Source organism: Crocuta crocuta, unplaced genomic scaffold, assembly GCF_008692635.1.
Source record: "Crocuta crocuta isolate KB4526 unplaced genomic scaffold, BGI_CrCroc_1.0 scaffold154, whole genome shotgun sequence".
NCBI lineage: Eukaryota > Metazoa > Chordata > Mammalia > Carnivora > Hyaenidae > Crocuta > Crocuta crocuta.
This window is the reverse complement of record NW_027530545.1, coordinates 7,806,028-7,832,753: the sequence shown is the minus strand read 5'-3', so window position 1 is coordinate 7,832,753 and position 26,726 is coordinate 7,806,028. Positions and strand designations below refer to the sequence as shown.

The 26,726-nt window shown below is 37.6% G+C and overlaps 1 protein-coding gene across 1 annotated transcript in view; it reads right to left on the bottom strand.

Annotated features, from left to right (window-relative positions):
• The window catches only part of LOC144234475 (uncharacterized), a 556,590-nt gene that overhangs the window by 247,097 nt on the left and 282,767 nt on the right, over positions 1–26,726 (bottom strand). Inside the window, exons 7-8 of the mRNA XM_077767823.1 lie at positions 19,066–19,190; positions 8,313–8,394 (exon numbers count right to left, since the gene is read on the bottom strand). Coding sequence (XP_077623949.1) covers positions 8,336–8,394; positions 19,066–19,190 — 184 coding nt within the window. The 3' untranslated portion in view covers positions 8,313–8,335. The remainder of the gene's footprint in view (positions 1–8,312; positions 8,395–19,065; positions 19,191–26,726) is intronic.

Genomic DNA, 26,726 nt, shown 5'->3' with positions numbered 1-26,726 from the left:
TAAGTAGAGTACAGAGGATATTTAGGATAGTGAAACTATTTTGCATAATGTCTACATAGAGGTGATATGTATAATTATAGATCTTTTAAAACAGAGGGTGCAACATAAAGAATGTGCCTCAATGTATCCTATTGACTTTGGTCAATTAAAAAAAAATAGTGTCAGTGTCCCCCCAGAATTCCTATGTTGAAGTTCTAACCTCCAGTACTGCATAGTGTGACTATATCTGGCGATTAGGCCTATAAAGAGATAATTAGGGTAAAATGAAGTCACATAGGTAGGCCCTAATTCAATATAACTGTGTCCTTATAAGAAAAGATTAGGACACAAACATTCAAGAAGCTAAGACCATGGGAAGACACTGGGAGAAGACCACTCTCTACTAGCCAAAGAGAGAGATGGGGAAGAGGCTTCTCTTGTTATCCTCCTAAGAAACCAAATCTGCTGACACTTCAATCTCGGACTTTTAGTCTCCAGAATTGGGAGAATTCAGGTATCTTTGGTTTAAGCCACCGAGTCTACTGTATTTGTTAGAGTAGCCCTAACATAGTGTAGCCTGGCATACAACAGAAAACAGAGTGGATGTACAGGTGGGAGTAAATACTGTTCAATAAAACATGAGTTTTAGGTGTGGGTGTGCGCCCACTGTGTCATGTAGGTGGATTTCCTAATACAAGTCAACTAGGAAAGTTTGGAAAATACGGATCCACATTACCCAGGTTTTATCCTTCTCAACTGACAACTCAGGCCTTCATCATTTCTTACTGGGATTACCTCAAAAGTTCCCCACATGATCTGCGTTTATTCCTTTTCTCAACAAATATTCATGGAGGAATTATTATGTGCCAAGCACTGATTAAGGTCCTGAAGATACAGCGGTGAATAAATAGACCTGGTCTTTGTTCCCATCCACTCATAATCTAATGCCTCCACTGCCATTCTCAGGCCTCCACAGACTGAGAGTAACCCTTTGGAAACACATATTTGGTCACTGTACTCTGCTCAACACCCATCAGTGGCTTGCCAGGTGTCCTTCCAACATTGCAAATTGTCTCAGCTGATAGAGCTTTTATGACCTCCTGCCTGCTTACAAGTCTGGGGACATCTTTCATGGCTCTCATCTATCCTGTGGTTTCCTGATATATTCAAATTTTTTTTTTTTTATGTTTTATTTATTTCTAGGAGAGAGAGAGAGAGACAGCGTGAGCAGGGGAGGGTCAGAGAGAGAGGGAGTCACAGACTGAAACAGGCTCCAGGCTCTGAGCTGGCAGTCAGCAGAGAGCCCGACGCGGGGCTCGAACCCACGAACCGCGAGATCATGACCTAAGCGAAAGTCGGACGCTTAACCGACTAAGCCACCCAGGCGCCCCAGTTCCTGATATATTCAATGGTATATATCATACCTCCCCACATATGACATCTCTCAGACTTTTATGCTGTGCATAAGATTCAGCCTCCAGCCTCCTCACTAGCCCCCCACCTCCATCATTCAGAAAACTCCCAGCTACACTTTAGCTCACTTACAACTTAACACCCCCCAGGCCCCTGCTTCCTACTTCTCACCCCTTCTCTTCACTGACCACCCTTATCTAAATTAGCAGCCTAACCACATCACATTGTCCATTTTTTTGTCTGTCTCTTCAGTTCTGTGAGTTCACTGAGGGGAAGAATTCTGTTTGTTTTCTTGCTTTTCCATTTGTTAGCACATTTCCTGGTACATAAATGAATGGATGACAAAGGATGGCTGGATGGATGAACACTTAGCCATTTATATGGGAATCTTTGCAATCATTAATGTAATTATTCATCAAAAATTTGAGAAATGAACAGAAAATACAATGAGAACATGTTGTGCTAGTAGCATACAAGAGAAAAGGTAAAATTATAGAGAAGTAGAAGTTCCAGTAATTGAGATAAGGGATTTCACTAGACTATATTATGACTTGGCCTACATTTTGTGAAACATTTTCTTAGAAATTTCTATTAACAATAATTGAAGTTGATTTAAATATTTTAAATCATTTAAATGATATCTGGGAGTGAATCAGCTTGTTTTCTAGATGCCAAACAATACAGACATGAAATTTTATTGGTGATTTCCCCACCCAAGGGCCAAAATAACCTGTTATTCCTTAAATACAACACCAAATTAGTGACATGCATGAAGAAGAAATTAGAAATAAAATAACCTCCAACTTGGAAAAATATCACATACATATCATAATGTTGTAAACCTGAGCTTAACAATAAAATGTAACCCACATAGGCAAGGTTTTCATTAGCTAGCTGAAGGTTTCTGTTTATCTGTTGTTATCTAAAGACTATATCCTGAAAATCATCAAAATGGAAGTAAGAGTCCAAGTGCTAGTGTCAAATTCTGCTTAGGTGGCAGTCCCTTCTGATAAATCCATGATTTCCAGATACCCACAGTTTTATACCAGTGCTCATCTTACATTATTCAAGCAATGCTAAGGAAGGAAGAGTAGAATGGAGGGATGAAAGGAGGAAAGAAGGAAAAGGGGGGACAGAAAAAGAATAAAGGAATAAAAATTATGACTGTTGTAGCCCACCTGTGTCCCTTTCTAAAACTACAGCAAATCTGTACAGTTTTGCCACACTTAATCTTTGGAGAAAACCAAAATGCTCTTAACCTTATTTTCAGAATGGAGCATGTAATGATAATCGTACCTATCATTCATGCACCTACTAGATAGAACTGAATATATAGGAACACAATCTTTCATAATTTCCCATAATTCATTCACTTTATGGATCGTTGCCCTGTGACATTCACTTTATGGATCGTTGCCCTGTGACTATCTCCTCTCTCCAAACTTCAGGAAGTATCTTAGAACTTGACAGAGTCATGAAACAATCTTTATACCTGAGTGAGACCTACTGATGTAGTCTACACAGATGAGACTTCCAAGGAGAGAGAGTGGGGAAAGATACAAAGTGGATCTGGAATTCAATTAGAAAGTATCTGGCACATTAGTCGTGTACAAAACCTACTGTAAATAAACAAAAATCAAAAAACAAATCCCAACAACAACAAATTATGTTGTAAATACATATACCAAGTATCAGGTGTAAAGATTGCAATAGGCACTTAGAATCCATGCGATACATGAGCAAGCCAAACACCACGTATGAATGCAGAAACGTTGGAAACACATTTTCATATTCTACCACTCAGCCTCTCCTCACCCTTCAAAATACAGGGCATCTTGAGTCAAATTCTCATTACTGACTATATTGAAGAATATATTGGTCTATTAACAATCAGCATCCTGTTTCCCATGGATAAATCTTAGGAGTAGTAAATGAAGTCTCTTCTCCTAAATCATTCCCAAACAGAAGCAAAGTGCCATAGGAACTCACTCTGGTCCCTCAAGGGAAAGAACTTAACATAAGTCTTTTATTGACAGTAATATTTTATTTCTTTGCTTTACTCTCTCAAGTTTCTTTTTTACCAATTACTTACTATCTCATGGATTCCTCCACAGTAATCTCAAAAAGCAATTCCACTATTAGAATGTTATTTGTTTTATAATCTCTCTAATCCTCAGAACAGCATTCCAAGGTAAGTACTATTATCCCCTGCTTTTGCTAATGAAAAAATAAACATTTAGAGAAGCAAATTAACTCTCCCAAGAGTAGACCCTTTCAGGGGTCAAGATATGTAGACCTCTCATTTGTTGAGACCCCTAGCATATTATATAAATAATCTAGACAGAGTTAGAGAACTGTGTGACAGAGGAAGTTTAAATGCGTATTACTAAGTGAGAGAAGCTAATCTGCAGAGGCTATGTAGTGTAGGATTCCAACTATAGGACATTCTTGGAAAAGGCAAATCTACGGAGATGGTAAAGGAGCAGTGATTCCCAGGGGCATGAAAGAAGGGATGAATTGGCATATTTTCAGGGGATTTTTTTTGGAGCTGTTAAACTTTTTTGCCTGCCTCTACAATACCTGTCCCAGTTCTAGGACATGGTGGCCTCAACCTTAGGGTCTTCAACTTTATACATCAGCATTTCTTGCTCTTGGTTTCATCTTGACACCAGTGGATTCCTTATGTTGACTGCTAGGCTTTAATTCTTGCAGGAGAATTCTAATCATTTTCCCATTTTTTTGTTAACTAATTTTTCCCAGGATTCAAGATTTATAAAAATGTATAGATTTTCCCCAACAAATTCCTGGAAGGAATTCTTACATGGGACACTAGCTATATGATCACAGTTTCTTTTTTAAAGGGGAGGAAAGGAAGGAAAGGAAGGAAGGAAGGAAATACATAAGGCCAAAGTTTCATGAATTAAGCAAGAAGTTTATTTTTAATTGCATTAAGACTAACCATAACATGTTGAATGGAAAGAATAGGAGAGAGGACAATAAAGAGAGTGTGAGAGAGCAAGAAATTAATAAACAGAACTCCTCACTGTGTTTCAGTGCACTGTGACAGACCCTAGGAAAATAACAAATACAAGACAGTCCTTACCTTCAAGGACATTATAGTCTAGATATGGTAAAAGCAAATAGTTACAATGAACTACATCAACTGTTGGGATAGGAGGATGAGGTAATTTCAACAGAATCATAGAGAAGGAAACAACTAAACCTGAAGAAACGAAGACAATTCTATTAGCTTCTAGAGCCCATTCGAGTATTAGAATATCTGGCTTCAGTTGGTTCATTCTCTCAGCAACAGGAGTACACAAATATCACCAACAATGCTCCCAGGATAGCTCTTGCAAGTCCCTTCAGGGCCAAGATCAAGGGGAAAACATTCAAAACAGCAAGTTTCTCTGCAATTTATCCCCCCATCATACACTTAAATACTGCTTAGCTGTATTTGCTCTCTTTCCAGTTTGAAGCTTCTTCCTGAGACGGAAGCAAACAAGAGTATTGAACAGCACGTCTGTCACTGCCATCCCGCATGCACCGCAAGTAGCCCTTAATTCTTTTTTTGAGAATTATTCTAGGTTGGCATCTTTCTCAAGCCTCGGCATATTTTGAGCTCAGTATATTCATAACATTTTCCTACAGCTTTCAGCCACATTTTTACATTTACCCTTTATTTGGGATGCCCTCCTTTACTTTTCACATGTGGCCTTTAAAAATATGGGAACTTATCTATGAGCAGTCACTCTGGTCCCCCACCTACACACACACACACACACACACACACACACACCCTTCCAATGTCTTTTCTCCTCCATGGGGTCTGTGGTAAATGTGAAACCAAAATGTTTTTCTAGGAATAGCATATTCAAAGTGCCTTGAATAGTAATTAGCTTATAGTAGAAATTCAATTATCACTGCTGTCGTTATAGATTTATACCTTGTTTTAGCGTTGGCTCCCTTTGAATCCTTGACTATGGAATTACAACTTGATTTTCTCTCAACATTTTGAAGTATTCCCTTGAGAAGGCCAGGAGGAGGTCTGACCAAGTTCACCTTTCCCTCTTTGACCCATGAAGAACTTCTCTCATGTCTTAGTCACTTCCACCCCAGTTTCCTGACACTATTCTTATATCAAGCTATGTTTTGTTCCTTATTGATGGGCCTACACTAGAGTTTCCCTTCATGTTTTCATAATTATGAAAATTGTCACCGGGAAAATTAATCATGTACCAACTCCTGTTTCATACACTCCTCGTAATGTCTGGACAATAAAGAAAAATCTATATGCCTTTGTATATTACTTCTTTATCAGTTTTGTGACCTTTATCATGAAAACTTCATTTTCATTCTCTATTTGAGCAGGCATGCTTTAAACCATTCAAATGGAAATATCAGGCCTATGTTTCTCTGTTTATATCCATTGCTAAATCTCTCCACCATTCATCATACCTCTGCTGTATTAAAAATGGATTATTGGGGCACCTGCGTAGCTCAGTTGGTTGATTGCCCAACTTCGGCTCAGGTCATGATCTCTCAGTTCAGCAGTTTGAGCCCCATATTAGGGTTGCTGCTGTCAGCCTGTCAGCACACAGCCTGCTTCAGATCTTCTGTTCCCCTCTCTCTGCCGCACCCCCACTTGCACTCTCCCGAAAATAAAGAAATATTTTAAAAAATGGATTCTTCTACAAAAAGGATTCTGATCATCTCATAATGCCAGTGTGTTTGCGTGTATGCAGGGGTGGGGTAGGGGGTGTTCTCCACCCCATCTAAGCAATTTTCCAGCACACTTTGTGTATCCCAAAACTCACCTCTGACACTATCTACCCAGAGACAACATCAGATTCCATAAATTAAATGTTCAGTCCCACAAGACTGCATTCCACTTCAGATGCCAACCCCCATCTCTGATTCCACATGTGCTTCTGACCAATTGGCTCTACATTGTAGTTTCCAAAAATCTCCCCTTAGAGTTTAAGGGCATAGTCCTTTAAGACCCCCTGCCAAGAAGTATACACATACTTCAGACACCAGGTTTTTCTGATGGAATGGCTATAAAATAGAGGTACCCATGATCCTTTGAGTTTGATGGATATGCTAGAGTGGCTCATAGAACTCAGAAACACAGTTTACTTACTACTTACCAGTTTATTATAAAAGGACATAACTCAGGAACAGTGAGATGGAAAACATGCATAGGGCAAGATATGAAGAAGGGGCACAGAGCTTCCATGCCATCTCTGAGCACAACAATTTCTCCAAATCTCCATGCATTTACAAACTGGGAAGTTCTCTGAACCCTTTAATGGATACTTAATTACATAAGCATAGTTGATTAAGTCATTGGCCATTGGGGATTGAACTCAATCTCAACCCTCTCTTCCCTCCCTGGAGGTAGTGAAGGAGGGAGTTCTTAAAGTTTCAACTCTCTAATCACATGGTTGGCTTCACTGGCAGCTAGCCACTGCCCCATCCAGGTGCAGTCCAAAAGTCACCTCATTGACTTAACAAAAGGCACCTTTATTCTCCCTCCATTTAGCAAATTCCAAGGGAGTTAGGAGCTCTGTCAGAAATGTGTACAAAGACCAAATATATATTATTATAAAATCACATTATCACATCCTACTATGCCCTTATACTCCATGTTGTTTGACAAAGACATACTTCCCATTGACAACATTATATCCCTAAATTTCTACCCATTAAGTCTCAATGATACATTAGAGTTTATATTCACCATTCAAAATTAAATTAAACTTATTTTGTTTACCATTGGCCACCTGAGATCATAACTGCCAGCCCTGATCATTCCTTGTCACAAGATTATCTTCCACTCCTGCTCTTCTGCCTACATTATCTGTATTTTATAATAGCTAGAACATACTGCTCTTCATTTTTTCCAAGAATTTCTCACCTCTACACTTACAACTTATTTTCACCTTAACAGACCGTCCAGTATCCACACTCTTTCCAATTTTCACAGTATGCACGTCATCTTTGTCAAATTAGGCCCAAAAAATTCATTATTTGAGAAAGAAATGTTTGGGATATTATGAAAAAAATCAAAGTTATGAAAATCATAAAATTAATGGAAAGAAATGTTTAAAATAACTCCAGTTTTCTGACTTCAGTTTCCTATTCGTAAAGTTTTCAGTATGGTATATGGAAACAGCATCTGTCTTTGATTATGTAATTGAGCTCCACATAAAAGTTATTAGTGGGCTTTATATATTTATGTCAAATTTTTGCCTTATCTTAGGTATTTCTCCATAAAATTACTTACCAAGTATGTAAAAGCAATGTTAAAACCTCGTACCAGAAATATATCAATCCCCACAATGTGCTAGTCTTCCTGGTCTAGAGGACAGAATTTTAGGTCTTTCTCGTACTTAGGACTGTTCCTCATGGTTTCAGGGATATTCAGATCCCAGTCCAGAAAGTCTGGTTTCATGCGCAGGATGTTACAAAGGATTCATCCTCAGGGGGTTGTACACTGTTTTGCTGTTTTTTGTTGTTGCTGTTGTTTTTGTTTTGAAACCCTCTCTCACTTACCAACATCCTCATGATAATTTTAAATCTCCAATTCCCATAGAATCATTTTTCTCTTGTTTCCTTTTTAGACACCCTCTCTAGCTTGTTTAAGAGAACATCACCTTTTTTAAATAAGCCATAACATACACATATATTCTCTAAATCCTTGTCTTCAACTTAAAAGATGAACACCTGTATACATTTAGAGATCCTATATTTGTTTCTGCTTCAGGAAGAAAAATCTATACCAACTACTTTAAGATATTATTCCCTATACCAGTTTTCTATGGCTATGTAATTACCTCAAAACTTGGGAGCATAGAACAATCAACTACTATTTCTGACAGTTCTTTGGATTGATTGGGCAATTCTGCCACTCTTACCTGGATCATTCATGGTGTTGTAGTCAGATGGGAACCGAAATGTCTGTAAGCAGTCCACCCATGGAACAGGCAATAAAGTTCACTGTGGAATTTCAAAACAATAAAAATTACTAAAAGTCAGCCTACTTTTGATTATCACCATGTGCCAATATTTCTAAATAGTGTCAGTGATAAACTCCTCCTCTCCAGGAGAAAAATAATTGTTGATGGTCTTAGTCTTTACTAACTGCTATAACAAACTACCATAGACTAAGTTATAAACAACAGAAATTGATTTTTAACAGTTCTGGAGGCTAGAAGTCTGGTTCTCATGAGAACCTGTTTCCTGGTACATAGATAGCCATCCTCTTGCTATATCCTCACAAGGCAGGAGAGACAAGGGAGCTCTCTCTTGGGTCTCTTTAAGAAGGCCACTCATCTCACTAATGAGGGCTCTACCTTCATGACCTAATAATCTCCCAGAAGTCCCACTTCCCAATACCATCACCTTGGAGGTTAAATTTTGACATATAAATTTTGGCAAGACAGTCTATAGCCTCATTCTAATTTCTCAACAATGGTAGAGTACTTGAGTTTTAATAATATATACAAAAGCTTCAAATTAGTGTATTTTATTACTTATCCTTTAATAAACATTGCATTCTACTGGGAAGTTAATTTGGAAAACTCACTACAGTTGGTCCCCCAACCCATACAGTGTCAGTTACACACATTTAAGAATATTTCATAATGATTTGGAATTGTTCAAGCTTTCTTTGTGTGCTCTTTGTATCTCCAGTCCTGTGGTACTACATATTCTCTTGTTTAAGATTTGAAATTAACAGTGGTAGAATAACAGATAAAAGGAAATCCAGTTCTGGTTTTTTTGTCTTTACAATTATTGTCCAATGACCTCTTAGAGATTTTATTGATACAAAAGTTTGTTAAAGGGGAGGCAAGGTAAGAATTGCCAGGTATAATATTTTCGTTTTGTAAACACAATTTTTAATTCATAAACAAAATATTTCCCGTCATTGGGCTACTGACTTTGAAACTTATATGTATTATTTTAATTGCCAATTTTTTTAAACAAAAATATATCAATAAAATTTTAATTATTATCATTATTATTGAAATAGTTTGCCATCGAGAGGAAGAAGGTGTTAAGACATATGACTGTCTAATACACAAGGTACATCATTAGCTGAAAAACCCAAGACACATTCACTCCTAAGTCTGGAGTTGGTGCTGTCCACTGGCATACCTGGGTCTTTTCCATAATGCTGCTCATCATCCAGGAACTAAACCAGCTTCTTCCCAAGATGATCTCAGAGCAGCATTCCTGAAAGGTGAAGGTGGAAGCTGCAAGGTCTCTTCAGACCTTGAAGCATAAGTAGCCTAATTTCACTTTTCCTGCATTCTATTGGTTAAAGCAAGTCACCAGACCAGCTCAGACTCAAGAGATTGGCAAATAAACTCCATGTCTGGAGAGGAGGGGCTGCAAGTTCTAATAAAATATACATAAGCTTCCCTCAGGGGTCTTCAGTAGTGCAATTCAAACACTGCATAAATTGCTACAGAAAACCCATTTATTATCTCTTGCCTAAGAATTATGAGGTTTTCTGTGTGGTGGCAGCTTCTTTCTGGAAACACTGCCTTTAAATCTGGTAGCTCCCTTCACGCCTTTGGGTAATGACTGCTAATTACCTCTAGGTGTTAGCATTTAATACTGATTGACCTCAACCGTGTACCCCCAGGCTTTGGCCTCATACACACCTGTAACCTTAAAGAGCAAATACTTTTAAATCTCTTGCTTGGCTCTTTGACCTCTTTGGCCGTTCTTTTCAGACCTAAATTCTGGGCAGCTTGGCAGGAGCAATGAGAGTCTTTCTGTAAGATCTCCAATGGGAGAGGATTACTTCTACAGCAATTTAGTTTGCTAGTGACAGTAAAAAAGAGAACAAGAACCTAATTAATAAGGATTTGATGTGCTTGTAGGCCAAATCCGACCAAAGCTGTAAGGAACACTTTTCTTCTTCTGACCTTTCATAGCCCTTTATTTTGACCATCCTATGGAAAATTCTCTTGTAATTTTTGGTATGTTTGCTTGTGCAATGGCAGTTGTCTCCTGGTAGACTTTGTATGCCATGAAGGCAGGGTTCATGTTGCCTTCTACCTTGTATCTTTTGACAACATGGGGAGCCTAGTAAATATCCATTGACGAATAAATGAAATCTTTCTCTGTGTATTACTATTCCTGATACACCAAAGGAATTTAAAAGTAGGTGTAAACCTTAACCCCTATACCAGAGAGGTAATGTCATGACACAAGATCAACTAATCAGAGAAAACAAGAATTAAATTTGTGGACTTTGATTCTGTATATGTAAACTCAAGGCTAATTTTTCATCTGCCTAAGTTTAAGATCCTCCACAAAAGAAAATCATTATTCCATGTTTCTTGAGGCGTAAAGGGAAGACACAAAACACTTTCATTTCCTGAAGGTCCAATAGAAGCAGGAACATATAAAATACTTCCTCCACAGCCACCCTTTGGACCTCTGGACCGTGGCAGTCCTCATCTTTCTTCTTTTAGCTTTGTCGCCTTTTCATTTCCTTCAGCTATATATGTCTTCAAGCCTTTTGTCTGCTGACCAGAGCATGAGTATTATCTTAATGAATAAATGACCGCTTGAGGAAATGAAAGTTTACAATCAATCTTTTTACAAATCTGTCTAATGGTTATTGGCAAAAGTAGTGAGGATACTGAAATATTTCTGGTTTTTAAGAACTCAGCACATTGGGGCGCCTGGGTGGCTTAGTCGGTTAAGCGTCCGACTTTCGCTTGGGTCATGATCTCGCGGTTCGTGGGTTCGGGCCCCGCGTCGGGCTCTGTGCTGACTGCCAGCTCAGAGCCTGGAGCCTGTTTCAGTCTGTGACTCCCTCTCTCTCTGACCCTCCCCTGCTCACGCTGTCTCTCTCTCTCTCTCTCTCTCTCTCTCCTAGAAATAAATAAAACATTAAAAAAAAAAAAGAACTCAGCACAAAAAGAAAAATATACCTAAGGATCTAAACTAGTATTGGTGTGAGCAAAGTCAGTTAATTACGTAATTCTGTATTGCTCCACTGAAAATTTCTTGTTCAATTGTTATTAGTTTCACTTGTTGATATTACTTAACCCAGGGAATCTCATACTTAAACTAATATCAGAATCACCTAGAGATTCCTCGAAGCACAGACAGCTGGGCCCACTCCCAGAGTTTCTGATTCAGTCTATCTGGGCTGGGGCTCAAAAATATAAATTTTAATAAATTCCCAGGTGATATTCATATGGGTCCAGGGACCACACTCTGAGAACCTTGGACTCAAACTCTCTTTAAGCATGTATGGCTTCCCTATCCACACATTCCAAACTCCAACCCCTCCTTAGGATATCTGGTTGGCACTTCAATAAATAGAATGAAATTATGCTCTTTGAGCTAACCAAATGCCATCTAATGTTACTGTACTAATCTAGTTTCACCTCAGAGATAGGAGGAGAGAAAGTGTCGGGATGTCTGAAAGGAGAATATCTAGGCTACATTAGTCCACAATAAGGTCTTCAGAAAATTTCCTAGGTAAGGGCTAGGGACATCACGTGAAGAAAAACAGGAGGAAAAAGTTGCCAGATTAAGGCTTTTGCTCATAGTAAAGGGAAATATTCAAAAGTATGGCATATCTGGGGCACCTGGGTGGCTCAGTCGGTTGAGCATCTGACTTCGGCTCAGGTCATGATCTCACGGTGGTGGGTTCGAGTCCCGCGTCGGACTCTGTGCTGACAGCCAGCTCAGAGCCTGGAGCCTGCTTCAGATTCTGTGTCTCCCTCTCTCTCTGACCCTCCCCTACTCGTGCTCTCTCTTGCTCTTGCTCTCTCTCTCTCTCTCAGAAATAAATAAAAACATTACCAAAAAAAAGTATGGAGTGTTCATGATGGTATAGAAAGTGTGGGCCCCCCACCCACAGTCGTCAGACCTACATCTTCACCTCTTCTCCTCTGAAGCTCCCAAATTAGATATTCACACAGTACCCTGCAACCCCCACATTCTCCAGGTTACTTGGTTGTATTTCCACTTTTTCTCACAGTACACATGGGTCTTTAACAATTTTACATTGAATGAACAAATGAACGCATATATTGTAGAAATAAAGAAAGGTTATAAATCTGGAAGAGGTGGGTAAACTGCTTTTTGCTCTGGAGTAGAGCAGGTAATGGTCTGGCTAAGGCCTCTCTTCACCTTTGTAGAGTTAGGAGGTACCCATGGTCAGGTCTGTTGTGTATAACTGTACAGGCTGTGCACTACTCAAGTAGGTTACATGAGGCACCATTTACACAGGTTACAATATGGATGGTGACCTCAAACACTGTGGGGAGCATCACCTGCCTAATTGGATGCAGGGGTTCTGTGGAACAGCAAAGAGAGGAAGTAAAAGATGCTGAGAGCTGGGTCTGGGCATCAGAGGAAGTCTATATGGTGGGCCTTAGGAATTAGGACTTTGGGATAAAACAAATTCTCAATGATTCTTACCTGTGTGCTATGTAGATTTAACGTCTCTCAACCACAATTTACTGACCTATTAAGAGAGTTAAATAAGATCCTGCTCATATTATTTGCAAAATGCCTGGAAATCTATACTTTTATCACCAGTTTGACCTCTTCTTTTATCATCTTAACATGCTTCTGATTTCAGACAACTGTTCAAACATTAACTCCGGTTGATTTCTGGTCCTGGAACTGGGCCCTGCCTAAACTAGTTCAGCCTTTCCTAAACTCTCTCCTGCCTGTGACATATGTGGCAATTTCGGTCTCTTGTATCACAAAGAAACATAGAAGGCCAGTGTTGTGCTAGTAGATCTTTAACAATGGGCTCTGTAAGAGGGGAGAGAAAAAGGAGCAATAATTTTTAGGGTCTGCCAATTTCTGTGGTATAGATACTCTCTTAGTGCTGGTCACAAGTAATCAACATGAAAACACACAGTTAAAAACAGAAACAAAAACACAACCCTATAAACAGCTTTGGTAAGCCTACCGGAAGATAAGCAAACATGGCATCACAATTAGGAGCAGGCACCACTCCTACCACTTACTCCTTTCTCCCGTCTCTGCTCCTCTGTCCTTTCTTCCTTTCTGCGATAGTCTCTGCAACTTTCTTTTTTTCCATTTGCCGGACAATACTTGGCACTTTCCAATGTCACTCAAGAATTACATCACCTTTGCTTAGCCCTGCTTGCTGCCCTAGGGCTTCAACTTCTGACCTCTACTTTATAGTTGATACACACATCTACGAGAGTGCCCACATATCTCCAAGTGAGCTAGGGGCTGACTCTGGGGCCTCACATGAAATTGGCTAGAAGTTAAAAGCAAAGAATCTCTGGCATTAAATACGTACCTAGGATGAGCCAGTAATTGGCATTTTCATGTGTTCTATTTTCACAAAGGGATTACAAATGTTCCACAGGTTGCTAAATTATGAGAAAGCAGTAATGGTGAGAAAGAGTCTATGATGACTTTAGTTCTGCAAACCCCACGCTGTGCTCAGATTTTCAATTTAAAGTTTCATATGAATATTCAATCCCTTTGAATTGTGCATGAAGTAGAAGTACCTCTTGTGGATAGGATTATCTCTAGAACAAATATTGGGCCATATCACATTGGGAAAGATTTTTCCTTCCACCAAATCTACCCTCCCCTCAACACTCTTCCAAAAGCCTTTGTACTCGGGTTTGTTACCCAAAATCTTAACCACCTCCATCCAGCTCCAGCCACTGCTGTTAAGAAGAAGGAAAGCGTAGCACGCATGTATCAAGTTTAAGTGAGTCTCTGCCGAAGTGTGGCAGGCGGAGGCCTCTGAGAGTCACACCACATAAAGGGCATTGCGGGATAGGTTCCAATTCAAAGCCTCCTTTCAACTGCTTGAGAATTAATAATCAGGGACATTCAAGAGAGAACAGAGTGCTCCATAGCTGCAGACCAGTAATAATGCTCTTTCAGGAAGATAGTTGAGATGCATTTATAAGTTTTCCAGCCTGGTTTCAGAGACAGAGAAACATGCTTAATATGGAGCTCATCTTACTCTTAGATATGAATTGTATAATTCAACTCTCTGGAGTCTAATGCAGAGCAATTGCTTCATATTAGTGCAGCCTCATTATATGCTCTACACTTTAAATGTTCACCTCTCTGTTTGGGTGCTCTCGTCTCGTAATAAGAATGCTTTGAAATGGAGGCATCATTGTAAAAACAATCTCGGATTTAAACTGTCAGATGGATAGTAAATCAAGGCGTGGAGCCATCTCTTTAAAGCCACCGAAAGCTGAGGGAGGCCCCATAAAATGTTCTTGTTTCAAAACAATTCTGCTTTGCGTAACATATTTTCCCCATTTTCCTCACTCTGTTTCCATTATTGAATCTTTTAAAAATTTAATTGGAATTGTCCTATAGGCGTGCTGCCTGATTAAAAAAATGGTAATAAGATGATCACTTTGCAGGTGCTGCCTGCTTTAAAAATATATGTGATAAACTACAATCTTACAGAACAATTAGGAAGTAATTATTTGCTTTAGAAAGGGTACTGTTGTGTTACAAAAGGCCTCATGCATTTTTAAAAAATACTCTATTTTGATAGTGCAGTTCAAATGTTATTGAGTTACAACAGTGGAAGAGAAGAAAAGAATCAAGGGGAGGAAAACTGAAAAACATATGAAAAATAAAACAAAGTATTTTGGGTTGGGGATAATAAATACCACCAATAGTTCACTGAAATACAATAATGTCATTCCTGCCAAAAGTTCATCTATTGCTCACTGATATCTTTTGCCCGAGTCACTCATGCTTCCATTGGTTCCTTAGCCAACACTGACTATATCCACAAGGTCAGCCGGCCTGCCAGTAAGGACTAGAAGATGTTTTCTAGCCTTAGACCAATGTGCAAATGCCTCAGCTAAGACCTGGGCCTCCTGGCTGGGGTCTACATATTCTTTCCAGATTCGATTTCTTTAACTCCAGACATGGGCCAAGACTCAGCCTCTAAAGGATATGGCCCAGCTGTGGTCCATAGTGGACCATATGCTTCTGGTCCTAGTCTCCTGTTGCTTTGTCCTATGTCCCATGGCACACTGGAACTTTTCAAGAAAGGGAACAAACTAAGGTGAAAAGAGACAGGGAGGGGTAACAATGCTACCTTCAACCGTGGGCCCCCCTTGCCAAATATGTCACCTACCTGTTCTCTTGCTTTATTTACTCCACATCCCCCTTTACAGCAATTTCCTTGATTGTTGTCCATTTACCATGTAATATGAACTCTTCTCTCAGCAACTGGAGCTTTTGGGTCAGCTCATACATCTACCAAATATTATCCTCTTTAAGGCCTACCTTGGTAATATGCCCACTTTGCCAAGACTTTGAGCCTAGCTTCTGCCCGTTTCCCCACCAGGCAAATCCCTTACAAACTTATCCAATATTGGGAAGAAAAGGAGTAACATTTTTCCAAGCTCTAGCTCTTGCAGAGCACATTTCATCTATTATTATGAATGACCCAGAGTGACAGAGCAACCATAAGACTCTGGGTCCCCTAGAAGATGTCCTGGGTTGGGACTGCAGCATCCATTCCCAATAGTGCATTGCTTTTGGATTTAAGTGAATCTGCCATTGCCTCATCATGTATATCCAGTTCGGACCTGACCCCCACTTCCTCCCTCCCTCCCTTTATTACAGGGTGGGACCTGAGCCTTCATAGCTTCTACAAGTACTAAACATAGAAATTTACCTGAGAGACCTTTTCATTCTTCAACTCTCTTGCTTTCATCACTCAACCATCTTTTTAAAACCCATGGAGCTCATACCCAGAGAAACAATAGGTAACGGCCTTTGAGCACACAAATTTCAGCATGTTTCATAATTCTAAACATCAAGATATGATCCATAACAATTTAATCGATTAGTATTAAACCATAGCAATTTTAATTGATAATTAAGCATTGAGACTTCTGTCTGAAGGATTCAAAGAGTACATTAAACCTCAGCATACCAAAGAAGTGGGAATTTCCCCCACTTTATAGAAAAAGAGACCCAGTGACAGAGTGAAGACTTTGCTGCTTTACTTCCAGCTCTCCTTTTACATCTACTATCTCTCTAATTTGCCTCTAGTTCTTGGGTGAACTATGCTGCGCTGATAATGCAGAGCATGCAGTAAACCTTGCATTGTTGACATTGCTCAGAATTGGTTTCCTGTGCCTCTAGTGTTAATCTTAGGAGGGAAAGTGATGCATAAAAAGAGCCCCCAACTTGGAAAGTTCTCTAATGCACAGGATGCACAGAGAAGCAACACAGTGTGATAGAAAAATCACTGACTAATGAGGCAAGAGAACTAGTTACTATCCCCACTCTACCATTGGCCTGTCACTTCTGGATGCCATTTAAACTGCCCAGGTATCTGTTTCCTCATCTATACATTGGGTTAATAATAAACTACTATGCTGAGGTCTTTCCACAAGGATCAAATGAGAAAATGAGTGGGAAGTGGTTTGCCTGGCATAGAATCGAAGTGAGAGAAACCACCACTGCATGAGCCTTCCTTACTTTCTTCCCTTAGAACTTATTATTTGACCCCATTAGAAACTTTCTCCTTCAGCTTAACCTTGTAATTTGGTTAAACCACTAACCAAAATGTCACTCTCACCTCCTCAACAGGTTGCCCGTAGTATGAGTAGAAAAACCAGACCTATCAACTAAAAGCCATAATGTCTGCAAAGGAATAATGAAATGCTAGCGCATGAGGTAAGACTAACACCGTCCTAAAAATGGATCAGAGATGAGATAATAAATGCAAAAGAGCTCTGAAAGCATAAAACACTAAACTACTGTGTGTTGTTACTATTAATGAGGACGGGTTGGGTTTGGGTGACAGTATTTTGTGGCTGGTCCCAAGGTCATGGAGTCAGACCTCAGACATTGCATAGATGGTTGCTGTGCTGACTATGGAACAAACGCTCTGTCATCCTTATCCCTGCCTGGACCCCAAACATTACTCATGCTGCTTTGTCATTCTTGTTGCAAGGCTTCTGTTGACTTCTGAATGAGGGTTAGATGAAGTTTTCTTTCGCATCTACCTCAAAATGCTGGAAAACAACTTATCCACATCCTTGACGTGTGTCATTTCATCTGTGAGATTTCTTTAAAATCCTTCTGTTTCATTGGGCTTAAACACATGAGGACTTTTAAGTCAGAAGCCAACTCTATATTTAGAAGAAATAAAAGTAGAAGATACATAAGGTGGCCATAGTAGCTACTGGACATGACATCAGGCAAGTGGATGCTGGTATCTTCTGCACTTCTTTCATTAGAGGACTTTAAAGTATGCCACATGCCCCTCTTGGGAAAAAGGCATTGCCTCTCCAACTTCATTTTTTTTCCTGGCTGTCTTACCACAGAAACGAAACCTTGAAATCCTTTCTCTAGTCTCCTCCTTCTCCTTCCCACTTGCCAAGGCAGTACTCCTGAATGAGCATTCTTACCCATGGACTAAAGACCCAAGACTATGCAGCTTCAAAACAAACTGTTTTAGATGAACGGTATACTGAAAACATCTTAATTAATCACCCCATTTCTTGTCTTCATTTCTACTAAAAGCACCACAAAAGCAGCTAGAATGTTCATATGTTTGTTAGTTAAGCTTGCAAAAATGACAACCACCAGTTCCAATGGGTCTCTGTACTCAGTATGTTCCTCAGTTCTGAATGTTAGACCTGAATAATAAAAGTCTAAATTAAAAGCATCAGGAACTGTGAAGGGACCTGAAAGATCACATCAACCAGTCTTGACAGTTTATAGATGAAGAAGCTGAGATCCAGGGGAGGGAATCCCCTTGCTGTGAACACACAGCTGGTATATGGCCTAATCTTTCTGGTCTGCTACTCTTTTATTGCAACATGCTGAAGGTTTCCCTTGACCCCCTAAAAAGCAGCCGTACCCCCAGCACTGGCATTATGACGTCTTTGCTCTCCAGGTGTTTCAAAGGCAGGGAAAAAATTGTCAGTGGAGTTTTAGAAATATGTTATCCTATTCATCTATTCTTACATATGTGAGTCTTTAGAAGAAGATGCCATGAAAATTTTAAGATGTTTCAGACAGAAGATGGCATAAGGTTACAAGAATTAAAGTATGTATTTACTTAATTACGAAAAATATTCATCATTAATATTAGGCAAATAACAAAATATAGTAAAGTACCAAGGATGTGGAGAGAGGATCATTACTCCCCCACTGTTAAGTCACAGCATGGTAAATAGGCTATTCGGAAACGAACACTCTCATAAATACATATATGCCATCCTGAGTACCCCTCTATTTCAATAACACTAATTGCCCTTTTTTTCCTTGCTGCTCCTAGCCATATTTCTTGGAAAACAACAGCTGTGTTTATTCAAATAGAAGCATACTGATGACTTGATGATAGGGTAATCTGCTGGAATTCCAAGTGTGACGGTCCCAGAGACAACTTCTCAGCACACCAGAAAAGTATCCTTTGCATACTACCAAGCTTTGGGAATGAATCCCTACTTTGTTAGCACATGGGATTGGGTGTTCTTTATTTCAACTGGTTATAACGCTGAATTTCTTCCAGCAAGTACCGTATATTCTGGTTCTTGCAGAATAATCTTCCTACACATCATTGTCAAAAGGTACTCCGCAACATGAACATTTTCACTCTAGTTTCTAAGACAAGGGATTAAACAGTACCTTGAATTACAACGAAAACACCTGCAAGATTCAGTTCAAGTTCAGAACAATGAATTCCACTTGTTGGTATTTTCTCTGAATCAATGGGCACTGGAGGACATAATAATAGCTTCAGAAGCCGTTTACTGGGAAAACAAAACAAACAAAAAAAAGCCCTGAGAATATAATTAATTGAAGCACAAGATTAATTTTCAAGAGTACCAGGGGTTAAACTTCTACAAGAAGTTTGTCATCTTATTTAATAAAGACCACTCAAAATAACTTTATACTGAATTTAAGACTTCTAAAGAGTATTCATAAATGAAATAAGTTCAAAATAAGTTAATCAACATTTTTAAAGTAATGATGTAATTGATCTCTTTGAATAATAAACTTCAAAATTTAGGAAGTTTTCACCTTGTTCTTTTTTATAATTTTTTAAATGTTTATTTATTTTTGAGTGAGAGAGAGAAACAGGGTGTGAGCAGGCAAGGGTCAGAGTGAGAGGGAGACACAGAATCTGAAGCAAGCTCCAGGCTCTGAGTTGTCAGCACAGAGGCCGACATGGGGCTCGAACCCACGAACTGTAAGATCATGACCTGAGCTGAAGTTGGCTGCTTAGCCGACTGAGCCACCCAGGTGCCCCTACCTTGTTCTTGAGATGATATTTAGCAAGAACTTAATTCTTTTCTGTAGGAAGCATTGTCATACCAACCTACAAGATAGACCCATTGCATTGATGATTACATAAAAAGTAACCGTAACAGCTAATATACATACAACACAACACAGACTCTATTATGTGATCAAATACATTAGCTCTTTATATGAAGCGGGTCTTTCATTTTTATTTTTTTCAGGTAGGAAACCTGAAGCACAGAAACAACTGTCACTTGTCCAAGGCCATGCAGCTAGGAGGCAATGGTATTGAGATCCCAAATCAGGCCTCAGGTGTTATAGTCCATGTTCTTCATCAGGACACTATATACTTCTCAAACTAATCATAACACGCAGAAAAAAAAAAACTAATATGCCAAGTGTTAAAAGCAAAATTTTACAGTTCTAAATAATCTGTTTAGATTCAAGATATTTATAGAATATCTACACAAAACAGGAACATATTAAAGGGTACTAGAGGTTGGAATACCTAATAAGCCAAAATTTTTTATGTCCAGAAATACCCAATGCAAAAATGACTCGAAATCAACTGAGGAAGTTTATCTCCAGTGACAAATTGGACATTTTTCAAAAAAACTATTCTCTCCATTTCCTGAAGAGAGAAAAGGGAAATAGGCTTCTAAAAGAGTCCATTCGGGTTACACTTTCAGAGGAGCTTTTCCGTCTGCCAAAGTAAATTCCTAAAGAGACTTACAGAAATTGTCCTTTTAGATATTATTTTTGTATTTAGTCTTGCTGATGTTGTTTTTTTTAATGCAGAAGAATGATATAGGACTACAAGGCCTTGGTGAATCACTTACAAAAGGCTTATTAATGGTCTCCATAACCCATGAAGATAATTCCATCTTTAGAATAAAATGGGATTAAGAACTCAATTCAGCAAACAATGAAGTCACACTGTTTCTTTATTCATTCCGGATATCCCTTGGAATATTCTCAACACTACTAAACAAAATCCAAACCTCTTTTGTGTGGACTAGATCTTTACTGTAAATTTCAGATGGAAGTTTTTAAAAACAGAATGGCAACTTCAGACTAAAATGGCATTTTGCTAGTACTTATGACAGAACCTTTCCTAAATTTGAATGAAAAACCCTAAGAAAGTAGAGAAAAATATAAAATTCTTCTTTTTTAATCTCAGTCCCTCTCTCTACACACACAATTATACGTACAAGTAAGCTATACATCTATGTATCTATAAATACATACACATATATGTGTGTGCTGCTGTATATGTACATATGTGTATGTGTATGCATGTCCATAAGTATCTGTGTTTGTGGTGTGTTTGTATGTGTACAAAATGAGAATGATGATATGCATAGAAGGTAAAAAATAGAAACTAAGTCTCAGAATTATAAAGGTTCTCAAGGAAGGAAACAGAACAAACGGAATTGAGGCAGTAAGTAAAGATATAACTAAACAAATTCTAGACCTGAAAAGATGTCATACTCACACACAAACACACACACACACACACACACACACACAGTTCACTATGTTCCAGGAAAGATACATATAGAGAGAGGAACTCTTAGGAAATGGTCACCTTTCAAGAAAAAAGAAATTTTTCATAAACAGCTAGGAAAAATAACATACACTACATTCAAAGGAACAAAATAAAATTAGCTTCAGACTTCTATTTTGTAAATTAAATTGCAGAAGACAAAGGAACAAAATACATAGAATTTTGAAACCAAATTTCATATCCAGAGTAATCTACTTAATATGCATAATTAACCATATCCTCATATTAAAACTCCTCAAAAATTCCCATCACCCTTACAACAAAGCACCAAATCCCAGCATTGATTCACGTGGTCATCTACCGTTGAGTTTCTATCCACTCCACCATGCAACTTGTATGTCCTACTCCTCTTTGCTATCAGTACACTGGGCCTACTGAAAATATTTAGAACATCATTATAAACAGCAGAGTGTAAGGCGACATAAGTGGAGGTAAGTTTTCTATACTTAATTTGAACCAGTAAAATGATAATACCAGTGGACAATGATAAGTTATATAATGTAATATAATACCTGCAGCAACCACAAAAAAATACAACAGAAATGGACAGAAAAGATATACTAAAATATTATAAGTAAATAAAAATAAAATTTTAAAACAATATTTAAGTAACCCACAGGAAGCCAAGAAAAAGACAAGAGAGGGGCACCTGGGTGGCTTAGTCGGTTAAGCGTCCAACTTTCGCTTATGCCATCATCTCGCGGTCCGTGGGTTGGAGCCCCGCGTCGGNAAAAAAAAAAAATAAAAAGACAAGAGAGAAAGGAAAACAAAGAGAACAAACAGGGAAAATATAGTAAACTCAAACCCTAACATAGCAATAATTACATTAAATGTAGATGACCTAAATTAAATAAAACAGTTATTCAATTGGCAGTGAATTTAAAACCATAAGCCAACTTGATGCTGTCTGTAGAACACTCATTTCAAATATAATTATACAGGCAGATTGAAAGTCAAAGGATAGAAAAACATATACCATGCAAACATTAATCGAAGTAGCTATATGATATCATATAAAATAGACATCAGATCAAATAAAATGGCTAGATACAGAGAAAGGCATTATGGGATAACAGAAGAGTTGATCCACCAAGAAGACACAACAATCTAAAATCTATATGCACCAAATAAGAGAACTAAAATACATGTGAAGCAAAAACTGCTAGAAGTAAAAAGAGAATAGACAAATCCACTGATATAGTTGGAGACCCCCCAGTCCCATTTCTCAACAATGGATCAAACAACCAGACAGAAAATCAACAAAGAGCTAGAAGAATTCAGCAACACCATAACCAACCTAATAACGTTTATAGTATAATCCATCTAACAACAGCAGAACACATTCCTTTCAAGTTTCCAGGGAACATATACCAGGAAAGACCACATTCTGGCCCATAAAACGAACCTCAAGACATTTAAAAGCAAAAAATGGAAATAGTGGAGAGTAAGTTCTCTGACCACCAAGAAATCAAAATAGAAATCAATAACAGAAAAATAAAGTAAATCTCCAAATACTTTGAAATTAAATAACACATCTCTAAATAATTCATGGGTTAAAGAGGAAGTCTGAAGAGCAAAAAAAGAAAAAGATAACTGAACTGAATGAAAATGAAAATACTGTCAAAATTTGTAGAACTCAGCTATTACAGTGTTGAGAAGTTATAAGTACTAAATACATACGTTAGAAAAGAGGAAAGATCTGAAATCAGTACTGTAAGCTACCAGTTCAGAAACATAGAAAACAAAAACCAAAATAAATTAAAATAAACATAAGGAAAGAAATAATAAAGTTAAAAACAGAAATCTATGAAATTGAAAACTAAAAATAATAAAGAAAATCAATGAAATGAAGAACTGAAGTTTTGAAAATATCAACAGAATCAGCAAGCCTTTAAAAAGACTGACGAAATAAAAACAAAGAAGTCACAAATTGTCACAATATCACAAATTAAATAGGAAATATCACTAGAGGTGCTGTTGACATCAAAATAATGAGAAAATACTATGACAACACTATACATACAAATATTTAACAATTGGATGAAATAGACCAGTTCTTAAAAAACACAAACTACTTACAACTCACTCAATATGAAATGAATTACTAGAAAGGAACTGACAAAGGTGAGCCTTGAGGCATTATGCTAAGTGAAATAAGTCAGATAAACAAAGAAAAATACTGTGTGATCTCACTTATATATGGAACCTCAAAAAACTGAACTCATAGAAACAAGAGTAGACTGAAGGTTGCCAGGGGCTAGCAAGTAGGGCACATGGGGAGATGTTGGTCAAAGGGTACAAACTTCCACTTATAAGATGAATAAATTCTGGGAACCCAGTGTACAGGTTGGTGACTGTAGTTAACAATACTGTATTGTATGCTTGAAAGTTGCTAAGAGAATAATGTTCTCAGCACACACACACACAAAATGTGGTAATATGTGAGGTGATAGATGTGGTAGCTAAACACATTACGGTAACTATTTCACAATATACACATATATCAAATGATCACATTGTACACCTTACACTTACACATATGTCAATTATATCTTAATAAACCTGGAATAAATTTCTATATACTAGCAATAAACACACATGGAAACAGAAAACTAAAAATACAATACAAGTTACAATAACCCAAAATAAGATACCTAGGTAAAATTACAATAGGAGTTGTATAGGATGCCCACGTGGTAAACTACACAATGCTGATGGAAGAAAGCAAATATCTAAAGAAATGAAGAAATATACAGTGGAATATTTTATACAGTGAAGATATTAATTTCCCCCAAATTGATAAAAGGAGTAATGCAATTCCCATCAAAATCCCAAAAAGATTATTTGTAGATACACACAAGATTATTCAAAACTTTATATGGGAAAACAGAGGAACTGGAATAGCGAAAATTTTGAAAAAGAAGAATAAAGTAAAAAATGAATGCCCAATCTCAAGACTTTTGATATAGCCATGGTAGTCAAGACTGTGGTACTGGTAGAGCAATGACACATAAATCAGTGTAACAGAGTAGAGAAACCAGAAAGAGACCAACACAAACATGACCCACTGATTTCTGAAAAAGGGGCAAAAACAATACAATGGAGGAAGGAAAGACTTTTCAATTAAATGTGCTGAAGTAATAGACACTCATAGGCTAAAACAAGATGAAACACAAATCTTTGACCTAAACCTCATAATTTATGTAAAAATCAACTCAAAATGGATCACAGACTTAAATATAAATTATAATTTATAAAACTTTTAGAAAAATTATGAGAGACAATCTTTGGGATCCAGAGCTAGGCAAAAAATTCTTAGATATGACACCAAACCATTATCCATATAAAGAAAATTTAATAAATTAAACTTCATCAAAATGAAAAACTTGCTCTGAGAAAGACCTTATTAGAGGAAATGAAAAAACAAGGTACATACTGGAAGAAAATAGTTGTAAACCACACATGTTATGAAGGATTTGTATCTAGAATATACAAAAAACTCTCAAAATTCAATAGTATAAAAATAAATAAATAAACAAATAAATAAATAAAATTGTTAAAAAACCAGGCACACATGTATTCAAAGATCACCAAAGAGACAATAAATAAACATATGAAATAATGTTCAATATAAGTAGCCATTAAAGAAAAAATTAAATTAAAACAAAATATTACTACACACCTATCAAAATGATTAACACTAAAAAAATGATTAGCAGTAGATGCTGTCAAAGATGATGAAAAACTGGATCATTCATATATTATTGGTGGGAATGTAAAATGGTAATACACTCTGCAAAACAATTTGGCAGTTTCTTCAAAAATTAAATATACATCTCTCATACAACCAAGGAATTGCAATCTTGGGTATTCATCCCAGATAAATGAAAATTTATGTTTATACAAAACCTGTAATGTGAATGCTCACAGAGCTTATTTTTATAGCCAAAAACTGGAAATAACCTAAGTGTCCTTTCAATAGATGGAAAGTTAAGCAAACTGTAATACATCCATACCTTTGACTGCTACGAAGTAATGAAAAGGGACATATGATTCATAAATGTGATAACCCATAAACACCTTCAGAGATTTACCTGGGGAAAAGTCGATCCTAAAAATGTATATTTGTATAATTCCACTTACACAACATGCTTAAAACAGTGAAGTTACAGAAATGGAGAACAGATTAGTTGTTGCCCCAAGTTAAGGAGTAAGCAAGCACAGGAGGAAAGCGGGTATGGTTTTAAAAGTAACATAAGGGATCCTGGTGTTGATGGAAATGTTTTTTATTTTGACTGTATCACAGCCAAAATACTGGCTTTTATAATGTAGATAGTTTTACAAGATGTCAACATTAGGGAAACTGGATAACCAGCACATGGGACTCACTGCATGTGAATGTACAATTATTCAAAATAAAAAGTTTAATTAAAAAATACATACATAAGAATTTTCATAATAAACCCCTGATCACAACATCTAACGACCAACATTGAATAGTAGACTTATAAACCAATCTTGTTTGTGAATACTGATACATAATCAGGTAAAAATATCAAATATAATTCAAAAGAATTTTAAGGTAATAATTTCTCATTTTAGCATAGGATTTATTTGATAACTAGAAAGAGTTTGCTATGAGAATATTTATTAAACAAGGTCATAACATCGATAGGCTACAAAAAATCATGATCCCAATAGTTTCCAAATAGGCATTTGTAATGGTTAGTTTTTTGTGTTAAGTTGACTGGGCTAAGGAATGGCCAGATGGCTGGTAAAACATTATTTCTGGGTGTTGTCTGTACGGGTATTTCTGGAAAAGATTAGCATTTGATTCAGTAGACAGAGTAAAATGTAGGTGGGCATCAATCTGGTGAGGACCCAAAGGAAACAAAAAGGCAAAGGAAGGTGAATTCCCTCTCTCTCTTCTTGACCTGGGTCATCTATCTTCTCTTGTCCTTGGACAATAGAGATCTCGATTCTTGGGCCTGTAGGACTCGGACTTCCACAGAGGGCCCCCAGGTTCTCAGACCTTCAGACTTAGGATTACTTAAACCACCAGATTTCCTGGTTCTCCAACTCACAGATGGCAGATTGTGGGACTTCTATAACCATGTAAGCCAATCCTATAATCTCCTTTTAAATATTCCTATATCCTATCGATTCTGTTTCTCTAGACAACCTAGACAAATACAGCATTCAACAAAACCCAATATCCACTACTTATTAAAAAATACACAATAGTATTGTGTATACACAATGGCAGAGATTTGTTATTCATCAAATATTTATATGTTTCTTAACCTTTTTCAGTCACTTTGACTCTACGGGGTGTAGGTATATGACTAATTCTCACAAGTCTAAATGGAAGAGGAAGATAGGAGCCATTGTGGCCTCTCCACATTCAGTCTCAATTTTTTTAATGGTTTGGTTTTGTTTTGCTTTGTTTCTATTTGAGAGAGAGACAGAACATGGC